Below are 25769 nucleotides of genomic sequence, written 5' to 3' on the forward strand. Positions count from 1 at the left end.
GAGGAGGAAAATGAAATAGGTAGACAGAGAATATTGTAATAGAATGGCCCTTCTCTTGGGTCAACTTCACTTCAAAAGTCAAACATATTCATCATCTGCAGTGTTTGGTAGGGTTTCAGTGGGCATGAAGCTGCCTGCTAAGACTGACCTGCACCCAGAGATTCTGCTGCAAAGAGGACAGGATACCACAGATGATGAATTTGGACTTTAGATTTTGCCTGCTTGCATTTTCTCTGAGAACAAGCTTGCTTTTGAGGCTACGCCATATCTTTACTTGGTTTCTCCAGGTTCAGTGATCCTGAGCAACTTTCTCCCAGGGCTCAAAGTCGATATCAAAACTGCTCTAAGTGAAGCCTTTGGAACATCCATGTGACACTTTCTTTGACTACTATGACATCGTATCCCAGACTCAAGCTCGCCATAGAAGATTTGTTTTCGTAAGCTGGTGTCAGGCATTCTGGCTACATAACCAGCCCAACTCAGTTGCAACTGTCTCAATATAGCATGGATGCTTGGCATGCCAGCTCAGGTAAGAATCTAGTTATATATTGATTGTATTTTATCCTGCCACCTGATCTTCAGAAGTTTCCTAAGGCAGCCAAGTCTCGCATGCGTAGAGCAGAGTGGACAGGCCTATTCTCTATAGACTTTTCAGTTTGGTAGGCAGACTTACTCCACTTCATTCCCAGATTGATGTTTGAAGTCTGTCAAAGGCTACACTTGCTTTGGCAATTCTTGCATGTGTCTCATTGCCAATATAGACAGTTTGAGAGTGTGTGCTGCCAAGATAAGCGAACTTATCCACTGACGACAGGTTCTGGTCATGGACTAAAACCCTGAGGCTTGGGATAGGGTTTTTCTGGAGCGGGCTGGTACATTACTTCACTTTTCTTTGTGCTGATCATAAGAACGAAGTTGTTAGGATGTGTTGGAGAACACGTCGATGCTACATCACATGTACCACTTTAAAGTGCACTGTCATCAGCAAACAGGAGGTCGCAAAGTTATGTCATTGGAAACCTAGATCTTTGCCTGGAGTCATTTCAGGTTGAACAATTACCTGTCCATGTGATATTTGATTTTGATGCCAGGATCACCATCATGGAAGACACTGAAGCTGATGGTACTCAGGCTGGGTGGTTTGGGGGGGGGGGGGGGGGGGGGGGGCAACAGATTTAAGTTTTTGGGCAAAAGATGTTTGGTTTTGGGGGGGGGGGGGGGGGGGTTAGAAAAGAGAAGAGACGGGAGTAGCGATGCAACAAAGAACATTTTTAAAAAACCTCAGCAAGTGGCAATGTCTTGGAAATTGCTGCCTATGAGAATGGTGGAGGCAGAGAAATGAATAATTTGAAAAGGAAACTGGATGAGCACTTGAAGGAAATAAACTTGCAGGGTTACATGGTAGAGCAGGGGAAATGGGACTGATTGGATTGTTCTACCAGGAGCCATCATGGACTCAATGGGCTGAGTAACTTCTTCTGTATTGTCATGAGTCTATGAGGCTAGTCCATTACTAGCAAGGCAATGCCAAGTTTGGGGCTTAGGAGCCTTGTTGTAGGTAATGACAACTCAGGAGAGCTCGAGTGAGGCCTTAAAAAAATCAATTCAGTTTGAAGGGACTCTATTTCAAAAGGAGGGTGCAGGGAGGAAAGAGTGTGAATAAGCCCTGTGACCCTCATATTACCGTTAAAACAGAAGGAGGACTGACAATAGAAAACAGTTGGTGAAAACATTTTAAATATAAAACAAGTATCTTTCTTCCGACTCCATCAATTCAAAAAAAAAGACTGAATTCAGTTATGCCACCGATTAATATATGAAGAAACCAGAAAACCTCAGCCGCTGCAGCAGTGAGAGAAGATTAAACCATTGCATTCACAGCTGCAGTTTTATGTCCACATCTGCTCGTGCTAGCACTTCCCCCATGAGCAAAGCCAGTGCTACAGGTTTTGCAGTAAAAATAAATTGAACTGCACAAATCAGCCATGAACTATGGATTGTGGGGCACACAAAGAGAGAAAAAACACAGCCCTGAATGGAAAGCTAATAAATATTTAGCACTGGCTACATGAGGTGATTTTTGCCTGCCCTTTTCACCAATAGGATGCTCTGATACAAACAGAATGCTCAAAATTGGTCAATAAACTTTAGGCTAATTAGCCCAACTATACATAAAGGAAAAGAAGTGAGGTAACAGAACTTCCAATCTTCTCAGCCTACACCTGAAAATGGATATACGTATGTACATAAGGCATGCAGCACACAAACAGGACTCCAGCACTCCATTCCAGCCTCCGCCATCTTTCTCCATCTAAATGTATCATTGCAAGCCTCTATTCTCTTCTCCTTTATATGCTTGTCTAGTTTCCTCTTAAACGCATCTACACTATTTCCTTCAGACACTTCCATGATAGTCAGTTCCACATTTTAACCACACTTTGTAAAAAAAGTTTCTTCTGAATTCCCAATTGGATTTCTTGGTGACTATCTTGTATTGTTAGCCTCTAGTTATACTCTTCCTACCATGAAAAACATTTTTTCTGTACCCACTCTTTCAAAATCTTTCATAATTTTAAAGATCTTTATTAGGTCACCCCCTCAGCCTTCTTTTTTCCAAGAATAAAGAGACCTGGCCAATCACTCCTTCCTGATATGTATACCCACACATTTCTGGTAGCATCATTGCAAATCTTCTCTTCACCCTCTCCATTGTTTCTATATCCTTTGTATAATATGGTGACTAGAACTGTACATAGTACTCCAATTGTGGTCTAATCATAGTTCAACATAGAATTGAAAAGTAGGGAAGTTGAACATACTGGTGATGCAACATTTCGTGATTGGTCAACCTAGACTTGCACCTTCCAAATAATAAGTGACCTCTCATGCTTCCTACCAAAACACACCTCACATTTGTGTGTGAACTCCATTTGCCAATTATTTGCCTATTCTGCAAGTTTATTCATGCCTTCCTGTAATTTGTTGCAGACCCCCTCATATTTGACTACCCCTCGCAGTTTGGTATCATTTTCAAATTCAGAAATTGTACTTTTGATTCTGAAGTCTACATAGTTAAATGTAAATTGTTAACAGCAGTGGGTCCTGACAATGGTCCTTGTGGAAAACCGCTTCCCAGCTTCTGCCACTCTGGATAACTACTTTTTACTCCCACCAACTATCAGTCCATTCTGATACCTGTCCCCTGACATTCTCTAACCTTATTCACTGATCTATTATGGGGCACCTTATTGAAGGCCTTGTGGAAATCTATTACATCAGGCGCAACTGGGTGCAATTCAATTCTGGCTGCAACAGAAACACTGGACCTTATTTTAAAGAGGGTTACAAAGTTTTTATTTAAAAATAAAAAAAACTTTATTTCCTTTCTATTGCTCCATTTGCTAGCATGTCAGACCAAAGGGAGTAGAGATGGCAAATGGTATAAAAGGTGAGGTCTGTGGCCTGTGTTTTGGGCACACTGCAACAATGAGCAGCAAATCTCAACATACTGGGAGGATTTGCTGTCTACGCACAACAGGTAACCCAAATTGCTTGCCCTATTAGTGCATAATTGTTTTCAACACCAGTAGGGACTCTTGTTTGCAAAAGCGTTTTTTTCCCCCCGAAGATGACAACAGGCATTTTCCACCAAGAAAATTAGATTATTGACTTGAACAAAATTTTAAAGAGCTGCAAGGAGCAAATGGCCACATCACATGTAATACAATTTAATCCTTAAAACCCTACTAGAATTCTAGAGCAGCGAGAAAAAAAAATCTGAACAGATACTTGCCAATCCATGCTGATGTACAGAAATCTGCTCTGAGAAAGTGGCCAAAGCTGCCCAAGTAGACTTCTGGAATGCCCTCAATATTCTGAGTTTACAATCAATTTGGTGGTGGTGGGGGGGCAGGGGTGTAGTGAGGGTTAAAGTACAGCTGGAATTTTAGTTCAATTAAAAAAAAGTGGTAAAGCAGAAACTTGCAAATGAACAGTGCTGTTACTTTTAAGTAGCATCCTAGATTAGGTAGCAGCTCACAGGATCAGCAGAATTTGGTCTGATAGGATTTGATACTCAGAATTTGCACCTTTATATTGTTTCGTGTAGTACACGTCAGGAGCATGACATGTGTACCACCGATGGCATACTGCTAACATAAAACTATAAGAGAACTCGAAAAGTCTTAACTTGGGAATTAAACACGAGCAATTAAAGAACGGTACTGACAGCTATTAAGGGGCAACAATTTCTCAAGTGTTAATTTTAAATGGATGTGTTGAGTACATTAAGTTTTTTTTGCTATTTTAATGGATCTGTTCAAAATATGTGGATTACTGACTGCAAAAATAGTATGGAGAAAAATATTACTGGAACATTTAAAGCAAACCGTTACAATAGCACAGAGGAATTTCTAAGTACCAAGTGAATTCTTATTTAAAAAGATCATAATTATGGATGAGGATGGCAATGCAGCCCGGCTGAGCTCATCCGTCCAGAATGGATGCAAAAGTTTCCCACTGCAGCATTCATTAGTCTTTTTTTTAAAAAAGTGATTCCAGGGTTTTTTCACCTCCAAAGCTTTCTCCAGGAGCCCATTTCATATGCTAATTACTGTTGGAGAAGCATTGCACGCTGTCAGTCCCAAATTTGCTATTCGTAAGTTTAAACAGAATTGAAATTGAATTCAACAAGTCTTACTCTGGGTCTTGACAACTGCTCATTTTAAAACAAGAAATCAGGACTAATTAGAAACATAAGCAGAAACAGACAGAGATAAAGGCTCATGAAAATGAATGGGCTGAGGGAAAATGTAAAAATGAAACAGGTTTTAAGTCAAAAATATCTAGACTTGAAATACATGCAACTGAAGCCTTCAACATTATGAAGAGAACTAATGCAAGCAAATCATTCACTATGTCAAAGGGATCATGTATTAGGAAACCCAAATTAAAAATTAATAAGCCAGGAGCATGTGTGACAACAAATGGATTCCCCAAAACTAATTGCTCAGAGGAGAAAGTAAACCAGAGAGGCCACTGAAACAGACAGTACATTACAGACAATTAGATACCTTTAGGCAGAGAGAAGGAAATGAGAGATATGGTGATAAGATTGAGAGTAGGCTTGATCAAATAAAGATAGCCTCTTTTCCTGTTCCATCATCTGCTCCCATCCTTGGTCACTGTCTGCACAAAAGGTGATAGCTGATGGCAAGATTCCAACATAATTTGAAGACTTAGAAAGTACCGGAAACTGTGGCTACAGAATGTCAACAAAAGTGCATTATTAGCATCACGAAAACAAGAACACAGCACAGCCTCCAGCCCCCAAGGTTCAAGGGCCACGCATGCAGTCAATACACTTACCTCTTTTGGTCTTGCGATTCTTGCTTGCTTGCCCATCCTGTTCCGTCTTTTGGTACTAAAGAAATATTGGGGTCATTGCCTTTATTTTCCGCTTTTAAACTTGGCAAATTTGCAGGGGGTGGCATGCGCCGAGCTGCGGCAACTTTACCGAGACTCTGCAATCCATGACGTGTGGTGACTGGCAAATAGGAGAGAAAAAAGAGAAAATGTAAGCAAACTCATAGCTGCCATGCAGAGGAAATATTGCAGTGGAAATAGTGAGAGAACATACAATTGCTCTGGGAAAATGAAAATTACTACAAAAGTTCAGGCCTGCATAGAATGCTAATCTACACAAATAGGCTCCAGCTTGAACTACTAAAACACAGCCGTGCCATATGGGCTCCACCTTTACTCAACTAGTTAATCGCAAGTACATCCAAACAAAAAAAATGTGGTAGTCTGACCAATGGCATTCCTTTTAAAATGGGAATTACAAAGAACTCAAAATCCTTTTGCTTCCTTATTAATTTTAAAAATACTCAGTTATTTCCTCTGTTGTCTCAGTAGCAGATGCTACTGGGTTTAAGTTAACTAATCTCAGCATTCTGAGTTAGCTGGCTGCTTTCAAAGCAACCTTCTCTAGGATTTCCACTTTGGATCCGAATCCAATGACTCCTATACAGACTCAAGAATAGGGGAAGTGGTGGTGTAGTGGTATTGTCACAGGATGGGTAATCCAGAGACCCAGGGTAATGCTCTGGGGACCTGGATTCAAATCCCACCATGGCGGATGCTGAAATTTGAGTTCAATTTAAAAATCTAGAATTAGAAGTCTGATGACCATAAAACCATTGCTGAATGTCATAAAAACCCATCTGGTTCACCAATGTCCTTTAGGGAAAGAAATCTGCTGTCCTTACCTGGTCTGGTCTAAATGTGACTCCAGACCCACAGCAATGTGGTTGACTCTTTAGGGATGGAGAATAAATGCTGGCCTAGCCAGCGATGCCCACATCCCATGAATGAGTACAAAAAACCCCACAAATTTACCTGCCACATGTGGAAGACAGCTTAGACACAAGCAACAGCTACAATCTTTGAGTGAGGAGCAAATAATTGGATAAATTATTTGGTGAAAGCCCTCAAAAAGCCTAGAATGGTGGTGAAGGAACTGCTTTGACCCAAAATACATTTTTGCACCCAGGATTTTCCATAGCCAATTTAAACTGACATGTACTGAAAACGTTTGAGGTGCAGAACAACACAAAAGATCAAACTGAGTAATGGTTAAAATATTAGAAGCACACAAATCGCAAAGCCACCAAACCCCTCGAATTAAAAAAAAAAAATTCCTTCATGGGATGTGAGCCTCACTGGCAAAGCCAGCATTTGTTGCCTATCTGTAACTGCCCTTGAAACTAATGCAGGCCAAGTAGAAAAAAAAATCAAAGGCAAATCTTGGCAATGATTTTAGGTTTAATCTGGTTGCAGAGTCATGAGCAACACAAGAAACTAATAACCCAGTTGATCTGAGTGTCCATTCACATTCATGCACCTTTCCAGCCTCAATGCACCTGCACGTAGATCAGATTAAAAGGAAGATTTCAATTAAGTAGCACATCTATCACGACTTTCATCCTCTAAACTACTTCACTTCAAAAAAAATTGATTGCATGTGAAGTGGCAATTGTGTAAGCACACATGTAGAACGGAATGGAGCTGAATGCTAATTTCAACAGGTAGGGGGAAATGAACCTTTCAAACCATTCAGGATTGTCTCAGCCATGGCGCAGTTGGTCACATTCTCACCTGAACACAAGCTTCTGGCTTCAAGTTCCACGCCAGGACTTCAGCACAAAAATCAAGGTCAAGTACCGAGGGAGGGCTGTATTTTGGACAAGACTTTAGACTGAGGCCAAGTCTGCCCCCTCAGTCGGATGTAAAAGATCCAATGGTACTACTTTGAAGAAAAGCAGGAGAATTATCCCTGGTGTGCTGGCCAATATTTATGCGCCCCCCCCCCCAACATAAAAAACAGATTATTGGGTCATTATCACATTGCTGTTTGTAGGAGCTTGCTGTGCACAAGTTTAAGGGGAGCAGTGGAATCTCTATATTTCAATACAGCTTGTCTGAAGTAGAAGATTCATAAAATGAAGGAGGAGAAAATAGCTTATAAACATCAATTTAAAACTAGATCTAGTGCGAGCTTTAAAACAGATGGCCGAGAGCATTATAGACCGGGACACAGTACCAGGCACTTGCTATTTTCTGCCATCAAATTCAAGCACCTCCAATTGGGTAAAATGAATTACTTAAGGGCTACAAATTAACAGCACCATTAACAAATCAGTAACTATGCAGACATGTGCAATAGATAAAGAATAGAAAAGGGCTTCCCAATGAAGAGCAGACATCTATCTCACTGCAAAATAGTCTTAATCAGAAACTGTTCAATTATATGGCAGGTCACAGGAAAATAATTCAGAATAAAATAAATTATCGGGTGGTAATGGCCCAATTCTAAACATTTTGTTTTAAATCACCCACCAAGCCTTGGCCAGACCACCTCTGTCCCAGCAACTTTTGAGCACCCCACAAGTGGAAGTGCCCAAAAGCATCCTGGGCTACCTCATCCAGAAAAGAGCCCTGATGGAGCGTCAAGTTAATACCAGTTAAAACACATCTCCAGCTCTGGGTTGCAGTTCAGGCCACAATTAAGTGGTGAAAGGTGTCTATGCCTGCTGGATACAAGTGACCCAATATGGAATAAGTTTTGGATAGTTTCAACTTTAATGCGTTATTCATTGTAGCAAATTACAATACTGAACTGAACTGACTTTACTCAAGACAAAAGCCAGTGTGGAAAATACAGAAGCCCATCTTGGTGCAGCAAGTGATGTGGTACGTTATTGGAGAAGTGGGCCCCACTCTACACCTGACTGCACTGCCAGCCAATCTGAGACTACTTCATGCCTCAAGTGGAAAAATATCCCACTTTCCAGCAGTTAAATACCTCAACTAGGCACCAAAAGGAATTTTTCTTCACGAACCAACGGTACCAAATACGCAGCAAGTGGTTAGGACAGGAATACACTGCCTGAAAAGGTGGGCGGCAGATTAGAGAAACTGATAAGCACCTGAAGGGCAAAGATTTGTAGGACTATGGGGAAAGGGCAGTGAGTGGGCAAGCTGAGATGGTCTTGCAGAGAGCCGGCACAGACTCAGACGAAATGGCTACTTCCTGTGTTGTAATCATTCTCTGATTCCAATTCCAAAACGATTGTTTTTTTTTCCAGGCTCACAATCGCCCCAAATTAACATACACCAACTGTAGATTTCTTTAAAAGTTAATGGTGTTTGGCTCCATCAGTTAGAAATCCTCCATTTTGGAAACAGTTGATGCTAAAAGCATTGAAAAAAAATAGCAGGGATCTATGTAATCAATCAGAAGCTGGTACAGCGGCTAATTTTGAATAGGCCGAGGCCATTTCCAGCACCAGCCGAGATCAGCACAACACAGGCTGGATACCAAATTAGACATCTATTGATCGGATTTACTCCATGCCATACAAGGCAAAGCAATTACCAACACAACCAGCAGGACTATTCATACTTTAAAAAAGGTATTTATATTTTCGCCTATCCCTACAGAAGTAGCAGCTGACCCTCTAAGTCTTCTGCATTGTTGTTCTCCACTGAGAGTTGCCAACTTCCCACTTTAATTGCCGTGCCTTTGCTCCACATTTACAACTGGTATCTACTGCAGTAAGAAAGCCAACTCAGCAGCCAACCTGCAGCTCAATATGCCATCACAACAATGTGTGGCTCAACAAATATTGCCAAACTGTATAAATTCAGTGTCTTTGTTAGCATTGAATGTAACCAGAAAGGTTGGGGCAGTTGCACCAATGGAGAAACTCTGAACTACAATGTGCTCTATAACATATTATAGGTGTGCCAGGTCCACATGAGCTTAATTCAATTCTTTTGCATATCAAGTTGTCAACAGCAGTCAGTGCCACAATATCTGGGGGGTGGGGAAGCAGGGAAGGAGAGAGAGGAAGCAAAGAGAAACCTAAAGCAGTGAGGGGGAGCAACAGGGGAATTTGGGCCTTCTACAAGCGAGACTCCATAAAGACCAGCAAGGCCATTCAGCCCCTTGAGCAGGTTCCTCCATTCAGTTAGGTAATGGCCATTAACCTTGAGATTTAAAATTAATTGAGCTGGCATCTTCTGCTTTTGGTGAGTAAGAGCTCCACAGTGTTATCACCCTTGGTGTGGAGAAGTGTTTCCTAACTTCTCCCCAAATGGCCTGTTGCTTATGTCCGCTTGCACTAGACTTGCCCAGTCTGAGCAAAGAGCTTTTCCTCTATCATCTTCATCAATTCTTTTTCAAAATCCTAATTTTCAATCAATGACCACCTAACTTTCTATACCCAGAGAATCAACAACTTCTGTCCATTATGTTCTAATCCTCTACTTATAAATGCTAATATTTCAGCAGTTACTTTGATTCTCTTTTTGCACCTGACCAATACATTCTAGCAAATGTATACATGGACTCCCAAATCTCTGTGAATCTCCATTATTCTAGCTTTCCATCATTTAAAAAAACGCTGATCAATCATACTGGGTCAAAATGGATGACCTCTCACTTGCCAGCATTGAAATTCACCTGCCGGTTTTCTTCACTCTATGCTCCTGACTACATTACTTACTATGCCTCCAATCTTTGTGTCATTGGAAAACTTGACTATTTGGTTCACCATTGTGCAACCCAAGTCATTAATAACTATATTAGATAGTCGAGGCCCTAACAGACATCCCTATGGGATGAGACTAGTCGCTTCCAGGGCATACTCATTATTCCTACTCTGGTTAGGCAGTCGAAGACAATCTCCTAACCACCTCATTAACTTGCTTTGAACACCATAAGGTTTAATTTTAGTCAACAGTCTCGTGTGGACCTTATTAAATGCTTCCAGGAGGTCCATAAACTCGAATAATAGACTTTCCTCTGCCTTCTTCTTAAATTACTACCTCAAAAAATTTAACTCAGTTCATTATACCGATACATCACCTACCCTTTACAAATCCATGTTGGCTCTTAATACAGCTCAAATTTCACTGAGTGTTCAGACACTTTGTCCTTAATTATAGGTTCCTATAACTTCCCCACAACTGATTTTAGACTAACAGGTCTATAATTGCTTGGTTTCGTAGTTCACTTTTTTTAAAAACTGGAGCTACCCACGATAAGTGAAAGGCACCTTGCAGAATGGAGCCAAAGAAAAAATATTCAAAGTAAAATAAACTGGACCCCACAGATACTATTTACAGCAGGTGGCCCCCATGGTGCATGAAAAGTGAAAAAGATCAGGGTCCACTATTTAAGCAAGAAACTTACAATTATATTGCATCCTTCACATCAGCACAGCCCAAAAGGGCTTCACAGTCAATTAATTTTTGTTGTTGAACTACAGTCACTGTTGTTATTGTCATGTAGGAAAACAGATTTCAACTGGTTGGGCAGGAAGGCAACATTAAGTTGAGGGGAAAAAAAGCAAAATGTAAGGATAATGTTATGAAGCCAGACTATTACTAGAACTACAGTAAGGCTTGTAGACATAATGGCTCTTGCAATGCCAACAATGTACTTACTGCACAATGGGAAACTGAGCTAGGAAGATTGCAGCACCAATCCATGGTCTCTGGTACAGTGCCACAATTGGCTGCAATGCCCTGGTTTTAGAAAATGAGGAGAAAGGGAAATAAAAAAACTGGCAAGGCTCCTGCTTCTGATGCCGATTCAATACTTTGTTGGAAAATGAGCCTCTTGTGTGTTGATGTCAGGTGAGGACAGGGCTCTGCTCAGCCACATGCTCTACTAAGCATGGTTACTAGGGCAAGGTGGGGCAGGGCATCAACAAAGTAGAAGCATACTCCAGCATGAATCAATGCCATGATGTATTAAGGAAGTTAATTTACTCTGGGGGAAAAAAGCCAATAATAATAATAACAGGGATTGATAGCAGCAGTAGAGATTGAAAACTTGGATACATTCGATAGCAATGCTGTGGTGTGCACTTCACCCTGTGACACACCATTCAGCAGATGATTTTTTTTCTTTTAAAAAGCCATTTGCAATATGCAGTCTGGTTAATTTTCTTCAGAGTCTCCACCCAGCTTATTTAGTGCATTATCAGCATACGAAGGAAAACCCAATACATTTTGAAGATGTGCCAATACACACTTTTCTGCTATACTATGGCTTATTCTCACCAGAATTTTAACTTTGCATGACAGTTCAAAAGTGTTCTCTCAGGCACAGCCCATATTTGAAAGTGTAACTAAATTATAGATTTTGCACCATGTTTCTAACAATTTAAAAGTACGCACTGAAAAGTTCAACACCCAGATTTACACCGAGCTAAAATGCTACTGACAACTGTCCTCCATTTTTCACTTGTGGCACCATTTGAATTATCCTCACTCTCAGCTTATGATTAGTATCAGCTCACAACAAGGTACCAACTGGTCTCAAACACAGAATATGCCTGCAAAGAATGAGAGGATCTGGGTAGCAATGAGGAATCGTGCAATGATAGACACTGACGTGGATCCACAGATGAGCAAGACATCATGTGGCATACAGAACAAAAAAGGTGTCAGGCTTAATTTTCTATTATGGATCAAATTAGCTGATGTTATTAGGTGCCTTCAGCTGTCTGGGCCCCAAGCTTTGGAATCTTATCCTAAACCTCTCCCTTTCCCTCTTCTTTTAAGATGCTCCTTAAAACCTACCTCTTACACCAAGCTTTTGGTCATACGTACTAATATCTCCTTACCTGGCTCAATGTCAAAATTTGTTAGGCAACAGTCCTGTGAAACCCTTTGGGAATTTTATTATGTTAAAGCATCTATATAAAATGTGATATTTAGTTGTTAGGCTAACATCTACATCACGACTGGCTGAGAGCTGGGGAGGATAAAAAAAGTCAGTCAAGCCAAGTGATCTCTCTGCTGACAGTGAGTGTGTAGGCATTGGATGGGGTCAGGATTTGGTTCTGCTGCAAGACACTCTATGAACAGCATCTTCAGCATCTCTCCATAGAGTACAACACCAATATTTGAAATAAATCTACTGACAACACTATATTAACCAGGTGGATGGTTTGATCTCACTGTGCCAGAAGTAAATATGAACACAAAAGGTGGGCAAGAACAAGTCCATACAGGTTTCATTAGAATTGCACAGTAATCTCCGTCTTGTGTTACCTGTGGGTTTCTGGGTTTCTAAGGACTTTCCTTTGTAAGTATCAAACAGGTTGAGCGACGAGTACTTGGTTTTTCCATCCTTTCCCTTTGCAGTTTGCCCCAAACGATCTGACATCTCGCTGGAAGGTCATTGAGTACGGTGGTTCCTTTAGGCACCCCTTGAAACGTGCCTCCTTGCTAAAGGAGAAAAGAGTTATATTCAGATCTGCTGCCAGGACATTGGCTGTAAACATTCACTCTTCAACAGTATTCAGTTAGGCAAAGCAACAGGGCAGTGCTTAAAGCGAGTGTGGTAAGGAGTTGTACTTATTGGGAGGATACTAGGTTAAATTCCAAGACTGTGTCGAGTTACCTGATTTCAGCCAGCTGGGCAGTAAAGGATAACTAGGATTACAGCTGCTTGAGTTATAGGAAAGGAAAAAAGAAAACAAACCAGCCAGGACCGCTGATCACTGTCCAATGATTCCTGCCAGCAAACATGGATTAGAGCTGGCCACCAAACTACCACCAACCTTGCTCTTTGGTTATACAGTCTACTGACACTTGAGCCTCATGCACAAGCAACCATTTGGTAACCTTTGGCAAAGACTAACACTGGGGAAAGAAAGAAAGAGGAGACAGACAATACACTGAAGATAACAGAATGGCTACAGCCCACAAGAGGTGGGCGTGCCATTCAGCCCATCATGAACAACCGAGAGAGCTTCGTTACCAATGGCTAAAGCCGTATTAGTTTCATGATGCCAATTTACAAGTCCCATGTTTAATAATAAAACTGACACTTCAATCTCCAATTGTCACATTAACCAGCGATGACAACATGGAAATTAGAAAAGGGGGTCAGTCAGCCCACCTATCCAGTTATTCTCCAGGATAAGATGTGTTCTCATATTTTATAGCACCATACATTTAAGTTCTCCCCAGTACTGAAATTTCATTTTACAGGAAAATTCAGTACAATTCTTGATGCTTTACTCTGCTAAACATTACTCTGTAATGCAATACGAGAAAACCAAACGTTTCTACACAAAGTCCACATTTAATAAAGGTTTTCTCATCAAGTCAAGGTGCACTGGAGTGCCTGAGTGTTACAACTCCCATGCCACATGAATTTATTAAATACTATTTACAACATAAGCAGGTCAGTTGACAGGCTTCACAACAGGTATCCTGGGAATGAAATTTACTTGAATCCTTGCAAGCCTCAGAGTGCCCTCACACACAGCCTTCTCAGCAGACACACCCCTTCACTTCACATTGCTTCTGTGACTGCCAAGAGCAAGATCACGGCTTCAAAGATCCTCTGCAACTCTAGTCGACGACTGAGTTCCTACCTCTTTATAGAAGAGACTAAGTCTAATGTCAATTTCTTTTCCTCTTCAGAAGGCACAACACGTTAATGGAAACTGATAATATATATTGTCACCTTAATTAGAATATATCATTCTTTTCAGATGTTCATGTGTTTGGGGAAAAATAAAATCCTTGCTGACAGAAGGTATGAGAATTGACTGACCACTTGACTTGTCGGAAATAATGAACAATTTGGGAAGTATGTTCATAGACCCTGAACTGACATTAATGTTTACATACAATCCAAAACACACTTAGCTATGGACCATTTTGTCACTTAAATGACTTACTTTGGGTGTATGTTCTGTGATTCAGCAGGGGTGTCTGGATCCTGATTAAGAAATCTCAGCCTGTAAAACTTCCTAATCTAGCGACAAAACCCAACAGTAGCATCCCTACCATTTGTCCAGATGAGATCAGTCATGACACAAATTGAACCTTCATAATTTGTTTTGCAGATGCTCCTTGCTGGGTGTGTGTAGAAGTGGCACAAATTGTCACTTGCAGAAAATACTGTTCCAATATCTGCCCAAAGCCACCAGAGGGTCAAACAGCTCATTATAAAAAGGGCTGCCAAACAGTTGTCATGTTTTTATACCTTAGACATTTCCCTAGGGCAAACATTTTTGTCTTCCAGTGTCCCAACGTTCCAGTAAGCTCAACGCAAACTGGAGGAACAGCACCTCATCTTCTAGTTAGGCACTTTATAGCCTTCCAGACTTAACATTGAGTTCAACTACTTCAAACTATGGACTCTCTCCTCTATCTTCATCCTTTTTCAATCCCTTTTAAAATGTTATTTATTTTTTATCCACTTAATTTTCATTCATTGTTTTATCCCCTTATCACTTTTTCCATCCTTTTCTCCCCCAACTCCTCCCTCCCCCCACCCTCAAAAGGGCCATCTGTTACTTGTTCCATGCTGTCCTTTCACAGAGTGCTTATCCTTGTTCTACTAACATGTTCTGCTTTCTTACCTTTATGTCACTATCAGCACTTCCTTTAGCTCTTACCACTACCATCGACACTCCCTTTGTTCTTTAGTTCCTGACATCTTTATCAATCTCTCCTTTGCCCCCACCTTCTTTTGGCCTTCTATCCAGCTTCACCTGCCCCACTCCGCCTTAAACAGCATAAATTTCATCACATTACTACTTCTCTTTAGCTCTGAGGAAGAGTCACAGAGACTCGAAACGTTAACTCTTGTTTCTCTCTCACAGATGCTGTCAGACCTGCTGAGTTTTTTCAGCAATTTTCTATTTTTATTCCAATAGCTGTAGTGTTTTGCTTTTACATTTTTGGTCTTTATTTGCCTCTTGATAGATACATATATCCTGGTAAACAAAAGGACAATTTTTGCTAACTAATTCAAATCAGAATGAGCCTTATTTGGAAGGAATAAAAACCAACAGCACTCTGGCTTCTAAGTGTTGAGAATTACAGCCTCATTCCAGGAGCCTTTTAATAATCTAAAAATGACATTTCAGAACAGCACAGTGGAAATCCGGCACTGTCAAAGATGCTATCTTTCAGCTGAAATGTTTAGACAAAACTATTTCAGTGTTTCCAATGGATGCTTGAGATATTGTGGTACGAATTCAAGGAATAGCAGGCCATTCTTTCGTTCTGGCCAACATTCTCCTTCCATCATGAGTAACTGCTCATTTACATAGTTAGATCCTATGGGCACAATTGCTTAAATAAACATTAATGCATTTCCAAAGCACCATGTAAACAATGAATTATTTGTAAACATGAGAGCAATGATAATGAATACAAGTCTGTATTTGCAGGAATAATTATGTGGGGCGCGGGGGGGGGGGGGGGGGGGGGGGATGCTTTAATTAAAATTTTAAAAAATATGTATTTGCACTCAGCCCTCTGATGACATACAAGTTTCAAGGTGTCAAGTTGTAAGAATCTAAAATACCAGTCATACCTCAAATCGTAGTTGAATCCCACCGGCACAAAAATAATTACACATCCTCTTCAAATACTGAAACCATTTTTAAAAAATCTCAAACTCTTTAGGACATGAACTATGTTCATAATCAGATGATCACTTGTACAAAAGTAAAATAAAATAACTGTTAACTTGACTGCAGGCAGATGCTTATAATCACCATATCATACACAAGCAGCTTGATAAATTGGTGTGTTGGTTGACAACCATTTCAAGAAACTGCTTTGCAATAATGCCCAGTAGCCCTCATGCTATGGAAAACACCTGTATTGTCATGTGTAACTTGACTCTGTTGAAATGTAGAAAGATAACAGCACAGTCTAGTTACTGTACACTACAAAAGGCCAACTAACAGGGGGAAAAACTGTATCTCTGCTAACTGCTGCATTTCCCAAGTGTAGTAAAATCTTTAGGTGGATCACAGTCTCTGGAAGCAGCTCTCCCTTTTGTGGTTATGGAAGGCTTGACATTCACAGTGTGGCATGCAGTTGGTTCAGGTAGAACAGAATCCCTCAGAATCACAGTCATGATGAACTAATATACATGAGTGAACTGCAAAGACAATTGCTTTATCAAGAATTTTTTCTTTTAAATTTATGCACCTTGGGTGCTGGGCACTTTCACTTGCAGAGGCTTAGTGATTTTTACCAGCTCTAATTTGACAACCTCAAAAAGTTGCCCAATTCAATCTTGACGAGGAAGAAAAATCCTTGAGGCAGCTGACCACAGTCAAAAAACTTAGAGAATCTGCTGCCTGGTCCAAAATAATTTAGACATTCTTTGGTGATCGGTTAATCTTGCCCTCGAGGTGAAGGTAGGTTATGTATTTTTCCACTTTAATCCCCCAGTATTAGCCATCAAGTGAGTTAGAGCATTAAAACAAAAAAAAAACACATTCCTGAGATATGGACAATATGAACAAGGCAACATCTATTGAGAGCTTTCAGGGTGGGACCTCTTCTCTAATCACTGAACCGGATCAGAGTATAAATGCTAAAAGGACCACATTGCAAAGCTGCTGGTACCGTGTCCAAACTGGACTCTCCTCCGTCATCCCATCCAAAAGAGAAATCCCTCTTCTCCCCCTCCAACCCAGGGCAACCCTATTACTTATCACAATGTGGTAAGAAGGAACTTCACTTTCGAAATCACAGTCTCAAAATGTACCTGCAGCAGCTACACAGATACCCAAGCGTCATGCTAGAACTCATTATCTTTAATACACGGGATCATCTTTGACAACTGATGCACTACTGTTAAAAACTGAACTGGCTGGCAAACTTGTGGTTAATCCCATACAAAGGTGCTGCTCTGAAACTCTCCCAAGTTCCCAATGGGGCTATCATATTCCAAGCAGCTGTACTGTATTCCATTACAGAGTGAATCAGCCCAATTCTGGATCACTTTTAACAATGATAATTCAAAGTTTCTGAAATAACAGATTCATAATTAAAGTTAATTCTTATGGCACTTTCAGTTTAAAAAAGGCCCAATTTAAGACCACAAGACAATTAAGGATGAGGAATGCTGTTTGCTGCATTTACACTTACTGTACCACATTAATTTTTTAAAAAATGTTCAGTGAGAAGGCTGTTAGAGTTTGTCATTTTTCTGTGCTGCTGCTGACGCCACTTCAGTTTAATTGGAGCAAGAGCCACCAGCACGATGGGCATCTTTAACTTCTGTTCCCAAACAGTTCCGAAGAGTAGTAATTTTGGACTCGAAGTATCTCCATAGATGCTGTCAGACCAGTTGCATTTTTCTAGCATTTTGTTTTCATTTCTGATTTCCAGTATCCTCAGTACTTTCTTCTAATTTTATTTTGCAATTCCTTTAAATAAACATTAGTATGTTTAACAGGGTAGATGAGGCCGACTTTCCTGACTGGAGAGTTTGGAATGAAGTGTCAGAGACTTTGGTCATTCAGGACTAAAATAAGGAGAAATTTCTTCATTCAGAGGATTGAGAATCTTGGAATTCTCTCCCCTAGAGAGCTATCGGTACTCAGCTACCAAGTATATTCAAGACCGAGATCAACATATTTTTGGACACAAATAGAATCAAGGGATATGGTAAGAAAGTGCATATGAGCTAAATCAGCCATGATTTTATTGAATGGTGCCCAAAGGCTTGAGGGTGCATACTGCCTGCTCCTGATGCTCTTAAACCAGTAAGCATTTAAATCAGTACCACAGACCCAGCAAGAAAATTCTGGCCTTGGAGAAGCCACTCATCAAGTTGCATTAGTGGCTCGTTCCTCCACCACACAATGCTCTCCTCCCCTCAACTGCAGCACAAGCTTGTGTTGCTTCAGTCAAGTGACAACCTAGTGTATGCAAAGGTCAAATGTTACAAAGCTACACAATTGTGGAACATGCACGCATCTTGGTGACGAGTCCTACAGTGCTCCCAATGTTGCCCTTAGGGGCAACATAGTCCCAGGTCCTCAGGAGCAATGTGGCCAGGGCTAAGCAGCAGTTGAATTGGGATTGCTTTTGACACTAGATTTTGCCAGTGCCTTAGTGAGTTAGTGCCAGGCAGTTTGATGAGTACAGTAAGGACAGAAGGATTGCAGGTTGTAACTGGCGAGTTAGGCAGCTCTTTTCCTTGGTGTCAGGTATTATTATAATAAACAGAAAAGATGAAAACTTAAATAACACCAAGGATACCTATATAAATTTGGAGGCTGTAAATAGAAGCCATCTATTGGAGACAGCAAAGTAGAATGTCACAGCATTACCCAGATAATGTCAAGGAATCGCTGAATTCAAAGTTCCCTTTATTGACAGGAACCTTACCATTGTGGAAAGATCTATCAAAGTGTCCTACCAGGCCTGTATCGAGAAATGTAACCTACAGATGACATCATTTCTGTCTGATATAATATGTATGGTGAGGTGTTATTTTTGAATAATTAATTTTAAAGTCCTGGTAATCTTCCAATGATTACATTAAATATTTCCACATGCACACAAATGAAAAACATCACCCCATTAACAGAGATCGTGGTTAAAAACAACACTGTGGATATATATTTGGTTTCCTCTCCACCTAATTCTGAGTGACTCATGCTGGTACATGGTTCTGAACCAACTTCGTGCACTTTGCCTATGTGCTTATTTATTTGCATCCTCAAAGGGCTGCAAACGCTCAATCATTGAACAAATTTAAGATGGAAATAGATTTTTGGATACTAAAGGGAACTGAGGGATATGGAGATAGGCCAGGAAAATGGTGGAACTCAGGTCAAATATTAGCCACAATCTTACTAGATCCATACAGAATGGACTGTATGGCCTATGTCTGCCTCTATTACTTGTTATAACTCAGTACCATCTCTGTGTCCTTCTGAAACAAGTCATCAGGCGTTCCAAGTTATGGATATATTAAGGAAGTGTAGTTCTGAGCTCTTGTAATGGAAATTTCATCTTTGGGGCTATGATAAACAATTCAAGCTTCACCAAACAAGTGCCATCTGTTAAGATTAGGCATTAAAATAATCAAAAAGCTGTACTGAGGAAGCCTCTGTTGCAGCACACGTTTTCCTAGTGACTGATAAGGCAAGTGGTTAATGGGTTGAGAGTAAATTGGCCCAACAAGGGAATCAGTTCACAAAATACACAGTGATGATCATGTCCATTTAAACAGAGGGTGCGTGTTAAATTGTATCAAGATTTGTTGAGATCTTCCAGGCTGTTTAGAAGGATCCCAACATAAATTCTCTCTATATTTCTATATTTTTTTTTAACTCTGATGAAGGGTCATACGGACCTGAAACATCAACTGTATCCCTCTCTGCAGATGCTGTCAGACCTGCTGAGTTTTTCCAGGTACTTTTGTTCTAGATTTCCAGCATTCACGGTATTTCGCTTTTACTTTATTATATCACATCAGAGTAGTCCCAAGATCAAAAAAGTCAGGAGTTTTTGAACTCTGCAACTGCAGCAAGTATCTCCACAGCACTCATTTTCCAGAGAACACACTGGCTGGTAATGGAAATTTATAGGTGATGTAAACAGGAGTTAAGTGTATTAACATCAGGCAGAAAAATAAATGAGATGGTGTTCATCAATGATGCTCAGAGAGCACAGCCTGGCTCAAAAATTGTTCTAGAGGCAACCTAGTGCTCAAGAATCCGTACCCTGAGGAGAGAAAAATCAAACATAAATCAAATTCTGCAGCCCACATCCATTTAGGCAATTATACAGGGATTGCATATGCCTCAGCATTACTATCATTGCACATCAGTGGGATGGAAAACCTGAACCAACATCAGTCAGAATATTCATTGCCAACACCAGACAAAAAGCAGCTACCACAAATCAAGGCTCACAACGGCTATAAAATCTCACTAACATTTATAAGCTTTCTAAAAACAGGATGAGTCTCTCAGTATTGCTGAGTGGTAACCATCTGGTCACCAAGATTACAAGATAGCCCAGCAATGGACACGTAAAACTTTATTCACTTGAACAATGAAATCGGGTAGCACAATTATACATTTTGCCTTTCCAAACTCGGGTTAAGGCTGGAGAAACTGGTGAAAGATGGGTGGATATAGGTCTCTCATTGATTATAATAAAGCAGTGGGAGTAATTTAAAATGCTAACACTCAAACTCAGTGTTGAAGCATTTTGGGTTCAGTGCGCCATAGACAAAGTTGCACTGATACCAGTACGTTAAGTTGGTCTAGAGATAATACACCCCCAGATACCAATTATATAGAGTGCTATTAAGTATCTGATGTCACAGCAAACAGAAAATCATCAAAATATGTTGGCTATAATAGCAATGGCAATAGAAGAGGTGAATGCAAAACTAAACTGAATGAAAAGGCTCAAGAGCAGACACTAAAAACAGCATTGATGGTGGAGAATGTGCTACAAACACTTGGGTTTTGGATAACGGTACAAGCAGTTCAAGCTTTGCTCTGGTGGATTATGCAATTATCCGAATCTTAAAGTACTCCAATCCATCATTAATGATCCACTTACGGATGAATCGTGCAGCAACTTCACACTCTTTGGCAGAGAAAGGCTGTGCACAGTAAACTCAAACATCTAGGGAAGTGATTTCAAAACATTTATCATGGCAGGTTAAAACAAAACCAGCATCTACAAAAGAACTGCAAAGTGAACGCAGCTGAGGCTCTCCAAGATTGATAAGTAGAAACAGTGATGTGCGCTTGTTAATGGTACAACAGTGTCATGGTAGCAGAGCTTCATAAGGATTATTAAAGGACAGAACCAAGGTAATGCCAAGTTTGAAATAAAAGAGGAACAATGCTGGAAATACTCAGCGGGACAGGCAGCGTCGGTGGAGAAAGAAACAGTTAACATTTCAGATCTGTGACCTTTAACAGAACTGCAAAAAATTAGAGTTTTAATAGAAGGGGTGGGTGGGACAAAGACAAAAGCTTGGTCTGTGATAGGGTGGAAGATAGCAGTGATTGAATGACAGAAAAGTTAGTCTTACAGGGCCTAAAGGAATGGCAATAGGGCAAAAAAAGAAACAAAGATGTAACTACTATGCTACTGACAGGTAGGCTACTGCCCAAAAGTCAAAGTAAGTGAAAAACCAAAACATGCAAAGTAAAATGATCCACAATATTTATCTTGTACTCTAACATTCAGAATTATAAGTGGTAAACATGCACTGCATATTATTGGAAGATGCAACCAAGACAGATCCCAGGGATTGCTCAGCAGCCCACCTAGACATCAGTGACCCTTTGAGTCACAACATCGCATTAAAACTCTCTCTCCCTCATGAGGGATTTCAACTCTTCACCTTCAAAGATCTGGCCTCCAAATTCCCTCAAAGCCACTACAACTCAGACTGCCTCTACAACTGCCCACCTCTTGTCCTGAGACTGCATTTGACGGGATTCACAGAGCTGCATTCCTTCTAATTACTGGCACTTTCAATTCTTGCGCAAACCACTAGCTTCAAGAAGTTGGCACTGCCCTCGGGTTCCTTCAAACTCGAGTCTCCTGGTTGCATTGAGTTATAAATGGCTCCCTGGGCTGCTGAGCCCCAACTGCCTCCAACAGAGCCAGTGACCTTCCACCATTTTCTAAGCTTCCCAGAACATCTGAACTGCAAACCATACCAGGTCCAAACTGGAACTAACCCCTCTCCCTACGAATGCACAGATAAATTGAAACCAGAGAACCTTAAGGTCCACCAAACTCATGACAACGCAGCCTTTCAGGGTTCACTGGGAGATTTTAAATTAGTTTAGCTCCAACTCCCAAAACATCTTTCTGGACTGCACTTCTCTGCAAGCAGTGTCGACATCACATATGAACTAGGAGTAGGCCATTCAGCCCCTCAAGCCTACTTTGCCATTCAATAAGATAATGGCTGATCTGACTGAGGCCTCAACGTCACTACCCTTTGATTCCCTTGTTAGTCAAGAATCTACCTACTTCTGCCTTCATGATCCTCCTAGAGAAAAAAACATTTTCTCATTTTTAAAAATAAGGGGTCTCCCATTTAAAGCCGTGTCCCCAAGTTCTGGTCTCTCCTTTCAGCATCATATCTCCAGTTCTTCAGCTAAGTAAACCAACCTGCTGTTTCATGGCTCTATCTCTTCTATTCTGATTCTACTAAACAAGCATGGTAACCTTCTGAACTGCCATTTTCTTGAAGGCGGTCTAGCAATCTCTAAAGCCCAGCATTTTAGTTACCTTACCATAACAATCTTCCCAGAACTAATCATTACCTCTAAAAATATTAGCACGAACAGTGAACTAGATATTCATCTGAAAACAGAAGGAAACAAATTGCAATACTGCTACACCGAGCTATTTTTGTGACTAGTGACCCATTGGGAACCCTTTGGGTCAAGTGTGATCTGAAGCTCAATTTCAGCAGTAATATTAGAAAAAGAAACTGACTAGGCTGACACATGTCATTTGCTAATTTTTAAAAAATAAAATGGAGCCTATCACAGATGCTGCAGGTTCTGCTCCTATCTAAATAGTATAATTATGGAATAAACATGATCATCAAAAGGGGGCTAAAGGTGCCACAAAAAAGAAAGTTACAGCAATATCCAGTCAACAACCTTATCCAAAGTCTAAAGTCTAGCCCAGCAAGAGGAGTAATAAGAGTTTTTGCTTTACAACTTGGACAGAAGTGCACTGCCCAGTGGAGAGCAAAGCCATACTAACACCAGGTCCCACATTCAAGCCCCCAGTCTATGACATGTCAGGAGTTGAACCAGGGCTATAATTAGCATTAGAATCAAAGGGGTAGCAGCAATTTAAAAAAGATTATAAAAAAAAAAATCAGCCAGATTTCTCCACTTCTATTTGCTACCTCCTGCTGTAGACTCTGGACATGGACATTAGGAAAGGGCACAACAAAAAAAGGTCAGGCTTGACTGTCACGATCACTTTGCAACTAGCTGGCCAGTATTAACTTCCGAGGGGCGTGCATGATGAATGGCCACTCAATTAAGATATCATAGGTGGTGGTTGGCTTCCACGGGGTCCGTATGAGCTGAAACAAAACCGTGAACTTGTTCCCTGTATCGAGTTAGCTGCTCAGGTTAGGGCAGGACACGGGTGCCTCTGAACTGGAAAACAAGAAAAAAATCAGCCAGAAGTCCCAATCAATCCTGATCTGGATCAACAAATCTGACCTGAAAGCTTGTTCGTGTGTGAACGGTCGACGAGGGCAGGGTCAGAACGAGCTGTGATGTTTTCCAGTGGGTGAACAACCTGCCAAGTCTCACCATATGAACAAAGACTTTGAGCATCCAGCAGCCAAATAATTGCTCTTGTGCATGAGTGAGCACTTTGGGGGTTTGGCAGTAGAAAACAAAGGAAAAGTAACAACTGTTGACCCCGGAAGCATTTTACTTTGCCAGCATCATCTTTTGCACAGCATTTCAAGGTTTTCCCATTCTTCCATTTTCTGTTTCCTTTAGCCTCAGCATGCTTCAATTATTCACATTTCTTTCCAGTATTTGACCAAGCTCATCTGCTACATTGTTCCACTGACACTCCCTTGTACTAATAATTTTCTCCATTCCTCTTCTCTTTATCCTATCTTCCTGTTCAACACAAGTTCTGAAGTACAAGTCCCAATTGTGAACGCTGTTCACTACAAATGCTGAATCCTTCACAATGTCCTCCAACCCCACAAATCTCCAAGATGCCTACACTCCTGTGAATTCCAGCCTCCTGTGGACTGCCACCATTGGTGGCTGTACCTACAGTTGTCTAGGTCCCCAAGCTCTGGAATTCCCTCTCTACATCTTCCCACCTTGCTTTTCTCCTTCAAGGAACTTCTTCAAATCTACCTCTTTGACCAAGTTTTTGGTCATCTGACCCAATACCTCTTCATGTGGCTCAGTGTTGTATTTTGTTTTATAATGCTCCTGTGAAGCACCTTGGGGCTTTTCAATAATTAAAAACACTATTAAAAAGACACTGTTGTTCTGGTGATTCCTCACTGCCCAGCCCTAAATTTGCATCTTTCCATGACTTCCACTCATGCCCTCTCAGTTCATCTCATCCACAAAACCTAGCTCATGCTCTTCCACTAAATTACTAGCCATCCAATTCCCCCTCCTGGCACCAATGTTAGCCAATATTGTTAATGGTTCTCTCTTCAGGTGGTGTTCCTCCCCCCTTCAAATCTGCCATAATTTCCCCGCTCCTCAAAAAAAAAAATCAACCTGTGACCCCAATGTCTTGCAAACCATCTCCAACCTCCCTTTTCTCTCCAAAGTCCTTGAACGTGTTGCTGCCTCCCAAATCTGTGCCCATCTTTTTGGAACTCCACATCTGAACCTCTCCTATTAGGTTTCTGCCCTTGCAACAGTACCAAAAAAGCTTTGTCACGAATGGCATCTTATGCAACTGCGACTGTGACAAAGGAAAACAATCCCTCCACATCCTTCTCGACCTGGCTGCAGCCTTTGACATGGTTGACCATGCCGTCTTTTTCAATCACCTCTCCACCTTCATCCAGCTGGGTGGGATTCCTCTCACTTGGTTCCGTTGTCTATCCAATCGTAGAGAATAGCCAATGATTGCTCTTCCTGCTCCCTCACCATTACCTCTGGTGTCCCCCAAGGATCTGTCTTTCACACCCCTTGCCCTGCCCCCCCCCCGACCACCATCCCTCATGCTGCCCAGTGACATCACCCTAAATCATATACACAGACAACATCCAACTTCACCCTACCACAACCATCTCTCTCAATCCATTCATCATTTCTAAATGATCGGACTGCTTGCTCAACATCCAGTACTGAACAAGCAGAAATTTCCAACTAAATACTGGGAAAAGCAAATCCACTGTCTTCAGTCCACACCTCAAATTCCATTCCCTAGTCACTAACTTCCCTCGAAACTCGGAGGCCGTATTAGTCTGCTTGTAACTTCTGCGACATACTTAAACCGAAGGTAAGCTTCTGACCACACATCTGCACCATCACTAAGATCATGTTCCACCTCCCTAACATTGCCACACTTCACACCTGATACATCTAAACTTGACTATTCCAAAACACTCCTAGCCAGCCTCCCACTTTCTATCCTTCATAAACCTGAGGTCATCCAAACCTCTGTTTGCCCATGTCTTTACTCACACCAAGTGCTGTTCATCCATTACTCCTATGAGCGTCGACCGACACTGCCTCTTATAAAGTGCATACTGCTTGTACTTTCTGTAGCAGTGCTGCATTACAGCAGAAATCTCATTTTCATTAGTTATGCAATCCCTCAATCTTAAAATTCTCATCCTGGTTTTCAAATCAATCCATGACCTCATTCCTCCCCCATCTCTAATCACCTCCAGACCT

General features: G+C 41.0%; 1 protein-coding gene across 4 annotated transcripts in view; it reads right to left on the minus strand.

Annotated features, from left to right (window-relative positions):
- The window catches only part of prrc2a (proline-rich coiled-coil 2A), a 124252-nt gene that overhangs the window by 85837 nt on the left and 12646 nt on the right, over positions 1-25769 (minus strand). For all 4 annotated transcript variants that reach the window (XM_041212504.1, XM_041212503.1, XM_041212505.1 and 1 more), the window contains exons 2-3: positions 12631-12807; positions 5368-5545 (exon numbers count right to left, since the gene is read on the minus strand). In XM_041212504.1, coding sequence (XP_041068438.1) covers positions 5368-5545; positions 12631-12745 — 293 coding nt within the window. In that variant the 5' untranslated portion in view covers positions 12746-12807. The remainder of the gene's footprint in view (positions 1-5367; positions 5546-12630; positions 12808-25769) is intronic.

The sequence above is a fragment of the Carcharodon carcharias genome, chromosome 19, assembly GCF_017639515.1.
Source record: "Carcharodon carcharias isolate sCarCar2 chromosome 19, sCarCar2.pri, whole genome shotgun sequence".
In the NCBI taxonomy this organism is placed as follows: Eukaryota; Metazoa; Chordata; class Chondrichthyes; order Lamniformes; family Lamnidae; genus Carcharodon; species Carcharodon carcharias.